Consider the following 6,000-nt stretch of genomic DNA (forward strand, 5'->3'; position numbering starts at 1 on the left):
TCTAATAGATTCTAAATAAAAATAAAATTTTCATAAAAACAATGACTTTATTTTATTAACACCCATCCTAAATGATGCAAAGTTAAAATTCTAGTGAAATTTTAATTATTACATAGTGATTTTTCTTTAAAAGCTGGGTAAAGTTTCTCAATAAAAAAAGAGGTAAAGAACAGATCACCCTGACTGGCCTCCCCTCTGTTAATCTTTGATAATGAGAAGGGAGTAAAATGAATCTATTTCAATCTACTACTCAGTTGGTAGTGGAGAAAGGACTAGAAAATAAGGTATTTTGCTTTCTAGCCAATGTTTCCTCCCATGGTTTCTATTTTGTTTAAGCTTCATTTTAGAATAAAAAGTTCATGGTTGGATGGTGCATTATATTTCATTGCTTTGTATTAATTTAATTACTTTGCAAATGCCATTTCCTTAATTCTTATCATCAGTACCCTTTATGAAACAAGAACTATTATTCCACCCAGGTATCCTTAGAGGAATTGAGTCACACAGATGTTAAGTGACTAGATTTCATGGTAAGTCTGATAGCTGAGGGTTCACATTTGGAGCCTTGTGTTGTCCAATTGAATACTCCAGCCCCATTACTTATTAAATAAGCAGTACAGGCACAACTCTCAAAATGCGTATCAGAATGTTCTCAAAATTCATATCACAAACAACTCAAATTTCATCTCAGTGAGTTGGCAACAAGAACACTTGGAGGCAGTTCTTCCTGGCATTTTCCCTGGGGACCCCTAACCTGAAAGCTCTCCCAGGAATGGAGTTTTTACACTGAGGAATCTCATTGCTTCAAATCCGGGCCAAGGATGGAGAGCCCAGCAGGAAACTGTCATTCATCAGACATCTCCCTAGTGGGCCTGGGACTCTCCGGAGATGCAAGGCCTGGCTTGCTGGCTGAGCATGCAGGAAAGAGCAGGCCTAAGTGCACACCACACTATTGTAAGCTAAAGCACGTGGAGTCAACCCTGACTCGTGGCGACGCCAGGTGTGTCACAGTAGAATTGTACTCCATAGAGTTTTCAGTGGCTGAGTTTTCAGCCTTTCTTCCATACCTCCAGGCTTTTGGTTGGCAGTCAAGCATGTTAACAATTTGCACACTATTATGGGAGCGCCCAAATAATCCAAAAACTAAACTAAACCTGTTACCATTGAGTCAATTCTGACTCATAGTGACTCCGTCAGACAGAACAGAACTGCTTCATACTGTTTCCAAGGCTGTAAATTGTTATGGAAGCAGGCTGCCACATCTTTCTCTTCTGGAGTGGTTGTTGGGTTCAAACTGTCAATCTTTTGGTTAGCAGCCAAGTATTTAACCACTGCTTCACCAGGACTGTGTTCTGAAAAAGAAAAGGAATCAGAGTAACTTGTGGTTTTAGTTTGAAATAGATGGAATATCAAAGGAACAAGAAATCCCCTAGCAATTCTTTCCTCAAATCCTTTATGTTTTCTCCCAGATACAGAGTTGAATTTGAAGAGTGATGGGACCAATAGGGGCAAGTGTGGGGGCTTCTCTTTCTATTGCTCTTTGGAGGAATTTAATGTTCCATTAATTCTCAGTGTGGAAAGTCTGAGCTTACTTGAGGATCTTCTGATTTCTTCCTCCAGTATTTGTCTATTTTATTTCACACTTATCATGTAGGAAAGACAAAAGAGAGACGGAACTATATTTTCTCTTCTCTTAAATATTACAGGTTTCTAAGAGAAGAATTTGGCTGAAACAGCCCCTTATCTATTTGGTCTTAAGAAATGTATTAAATTGGTGCTTTTCTTCTCTTGGGTATTTAAAATTCAGTTGGGATATTTACTAAAGTATAAACTAAAGTTCATAATGTTCTATTTCTTATATTTCCTTTTACTTCTGGTGCCTTTTATTCTGTTTTTATATCTTCATGCTTTTTTCTATAGATCTCCTCTGACATTTATTTTCTTTTGTTTTCTTCTTTATATATTGTTTTTGGTTTCCTTTTCTTATCTGCACACTTTCCTTTATAGCTTAATGTTGGATTACCCACTCTTTCTTCCTTCTTTCCCTACCTTCTTTCATTCCACAAGTCTATATTGAGTGCTTGTGCCTTCTAAATCCATAATCCCCAAATGTAGTTGTGTTGTAATCACTACTATCAAGAAAACTAAGGATATTTCTAAATTTTTAAATAACTGATGTTCAATTGTTGTTGTTGTTAAGTGCTGTCACGTCGGTTCCGACCCATAGTGACCCTGTAGAGGGTTTCAAAGGAGTGGCTGGTGAGCTTTAACCAGAGACCTTGTGGATCAAACTGACTTTGCAATCCAGCACATTAGCCCACAGCAACACACCAGGACTCTTGGTGTTCAATAGAAATTTGGAAAAAACGTAAAACTTCAATAAATCCAGCAACCTCTGGCATTTTAACGTGCATTAGAAGACTTGCCTCTTTTTAAAAGCCTGCACTCAAATCTATTTTTAAGTTCTTTTTACTCTGTCTCTCTCTCTGAAAGATACATTGCTTTTTAAAAAGAGTGGGATTTGAGAACTTAAAATAAGGAGTAGGAGAGAAGAAGAATGGAGTGGAAAAGAAATCCACATTTAAGCTGTTTTGTCAGTTGTTCTAAGGAGGATTTGTTGTTGTTAAATGTCACTAAGTCAGTTAGGACTCATAGCGACCTTGTATAGGATTTCTGAGGTGGGTTTGAACTGCCAGTATGTGGTTAGCAGTCTAGTGCTTATCCTACAGTACCACACTAGGACTCCAGATGATAACTAGCCTATAGCATTTTCTTTTTCTTTCTTTCATTTTTTAAATCAATGACTTTCTTTCTTTTAGGGAGATTTGTGGTTTGTATAATTTTGTGTTTTTTGCTGTTGTATGCTGTCAATTATGACTCATAGAGAGACCCTGTATAGGTTTTCCAAATGTGGCTGGTAAGTTTGAACTGTTGACCTTGCGATTACCAGTCCGGTGCTGATCCTACAGTGCTACACTAGGGCTCAGGTTTGTGGATAATAAGCACACGTATTTGTAGTTGTTAAGTGTCATCGTCAGTTCCGACCCATAGTGACCCTGTATAGGGTTTCTGAGGAACAGTTGGTGAGCTTGAACATATCTACAGACACATAAATATATATGTTGTTGTTTTAAATGCCGTCGAGTTGGTTCTGACTCATAGTGGCCCAGTATAGGCATCCTGAGGCTTTCAATCTTCGTGACAGCAGAAAACCTCATCTTTTTCCATAGAACGGATGGTAGTTCACATGCAGTGTTTATTGCATGGAGCTGTAATGCTCCCATTAAATATATATACCTATACAGAGTCACTATGGGTCAGAACTGACTCGAGGGCATGTAATATAAATCTATACATATATATTTAGTGTTGTTATATATGTTGTTGTTGTTAGGTGTCCTCGAGTGGGTTCCAATCCATGCTGTTAGGTGCCGTCGAGTTGGTTCTCATCCATAGTGACCCTGTAAAGGGTTTCCGAGGAGCAGCTGGTGAGCTTGACTGCCAACCTTGCAGTTCAAATGGCTTTGCAGTCTGGCGCATTAACCCACAGAGCCACGCCAGCCCTCTATTGGGTTCCAATCCATGTTGTTAAGTGCCGTTGAGTCAGTTCCGACCCATAGCGACCCTCTACAGGGTTTCCATATATATATGTGTGTGTGTGTGTGTGTGTGTATTTAATGGGAGCATCATGGCTCCAAGGTTTCCAAGGAGCAGCTGGTGAGCTTGAACTGTCAACCCTGTGGTTTAAGCCAGCCTTTCAGTCCAGTGCATTAATCTGCAGTGCCACACCAGGACTCTCTCTCTTTCTCCATACATATTTGTTGTTGTTAAGTGCCATTGAGTCAATTCCAACCCATAACAAACCTGTATAGGGTTTCTGAGGAGGGGTTGGTGACTTTGAACTGCTGATTTTACAGTTCAAATGACTTTGCAGTTCAGCTCATTAACTTCCAGTATATATATATTTGACTTTTTTATATTTTCCCATTTATATTTAATAATTATGATTGAAATTCTAAAGATAGCATTAAAATTTCCATCTCAAATTTTAACATCATTTTGGCCAGCTAAATGAATGCTTGAGACAATTGACTTGTAGTGTTCAAACTTTCAAGTTTGATTAAAGTAATATTCTGACGCATGATTACATTTGTACAGAGATGGGCCCTTCAAATTAGGATCCAACATACTAAACATACCATTCTAATTTTCTGTTTTTGAAAACAGGACATTTCCAAGTTTGCAGAGAAAGACAATATAGTTCTTGGAGAGGGTGGAGTCACACTGAGTGGAGGGCAACGCGCCAGAATCTCCTTAGCAAGGTGAGTGTCTGATGACTAGCCCAGCTAGCATTTGCTGTAAATGTCGTGTGTGTAACAAAGTAGATAGACAGTTCTCGATCGCTGTATGTTCTTTTTCTGGCATTGAAAAATTCCTGGGTTTTATGGTTAAGAATCACCTTTCAGAACTAAAAATAATGATATGTAGATCTGTTAATGCAGAAGACTTTTTCAAAATACTGCCCTCATTTTGGTGTGTGTATATACTTGGTTGGTTTATAATAGGTCTTTCTCAAAAGGAAAATAGAACCTTCTGGGATTCTACATAGCATAAAGAGGAGAAGGTATATGAGGGAGCTTCAAAGGGTTCATGGAAAAGTGGAATTAAAAGAGAATAAAGTTTTCTCACAGACTTTTTGAAGCCTCCTCATATAACTCCCTAACACACATGCCTGTGTTAGACTTTTTTTTATATACTTCTAGATTTAGAAACACAAATATTTTCATTTTTTAAAAAATATAATTAATACAGTTCATAACAAAAATAGCAAGGCAAGTTATGACATTTGGCTAATAGTCTGTAGTCTTTAAATAAATTGGACAAGTACATCTAATCTTGTTGGGGATAGGGAGACCCCTCGGTCCAGACATTTTGAAGTTGTCAACAGAGAAGTTCATATAGTTAATCTGTGTCATGAATAAAACTTTGTGGTTAAACTGTAACTTTCAGTTTAAAAAACTATTGGTGATATAGGATGTCAAATGTTCCTCAAGTTTTCTTTTAACAAAAATCTTCGCAGTATCTTGCTAAATGTTAACCAGAAATCACACTGACTCATTGATGTTTCAGCTCCTTTTTCTACTTCTTCTACTTCCTGCCAATGCTGAGGCAGAGAACATTCACTAAGCACTTCAGTTGCCTGATACTGTTCTAGGAAATATGTGTGTAATTTTATTTAATCCCACACAACCCTGCAAAGGAAGATTTGCTCTCCGTACTTTATAGGAGAGATGATGAGATACACAGAGGAAGTCACAGTTTGAGCCAGATCCTCTAGACCCTTTACATTAATGAATGCATTGATTTGGGATTACACTATGAAGTTATAAATCAACAGGTATTGATAACTCGCGGACCAGATGACTTCTAAACAAACAGAAGGTAATTCATTTACCCATGAACCAAAATAAATCTTGTCTTAAACATTCTTCTTAAATTTAAATCAGATATACTACATGGCTTATAGACAACCTAGAACTGAGTTTAAGTTTATACCAGTTTAAGATTTGGTTTTATTCTAGGTTATGTACAGTGTGGGATCCTGATGTGACACTGTAGGCTAAGCACTGGATTGCTATCCACAAGGTTGATAGTTCAAATCCACCAGCTGTTCCTTGGAAACCCCATACGTGGTTGCTATGAGTCGGAACTGACTCGACGGCACTTAACAACAGCAACAACTTATACAGTGTGAGGTACTACTGGCAATCACTGTTCGTTGTTGTTCTCATCAGAATGTAAAATACGTCCAGGTTGTTATTGTTGTCAGGTGCCATTGAGTCAGAACCGACTCATAGTGACCCCATATACAGCAGAATGAAACAATGTCCAATCCTGGGCCAACCTCACTATCACTGCCACACTTGAGTCCATCAATGATGCCACCTGGCCAAACCATCTCGTTGGGGGTTTTCCTCTTTTTCTCCGACACTCCATCTT

At 38.1% G+C, this 6,000-nt stretch overlaps 1 protein-coding gene across 1 annotated transcript in view; it reads left to right on the forward strand.

Moving 5' to 3' along the window:
* Positions 1 to 6,000, forward strand: part of CFTR (cystic fibrosis transmembrane conductance regulator (ATP-binding cassette sub-family C, member 7)) — a 177,802-nt gene that overhangs the window by 95,857 nt on the left and 75,945 nt on the right. Inside the window, exon 12 of the mRNA XM_006859315.1 lies at positions 4,228 to 4,322. Coding sequence (XP_006859377.1) covers positions 4,228 to 4,322 — 95 coding nt within the window. The remainder of the gene's footprint in view (positions 1 to 4,227; positions 4,323 to 6,000) is intronic.

Source organism: Chrysochloris asiatica, unplaced genomic scaffold (genome assembly GCF_000296735.1).
Source record: "Chrysochloris asiatica unplaced genomic scaffold, ChrAsi1.0 scaffold00032, whole genome shotgun sequence".
Lineage (NCBI taxonomy): Eukaryota > Metazoa > Chordata > Mammalia > Afrosoricida > Chrysochloridae > Chrysochloris > Chrysochloris asiatica.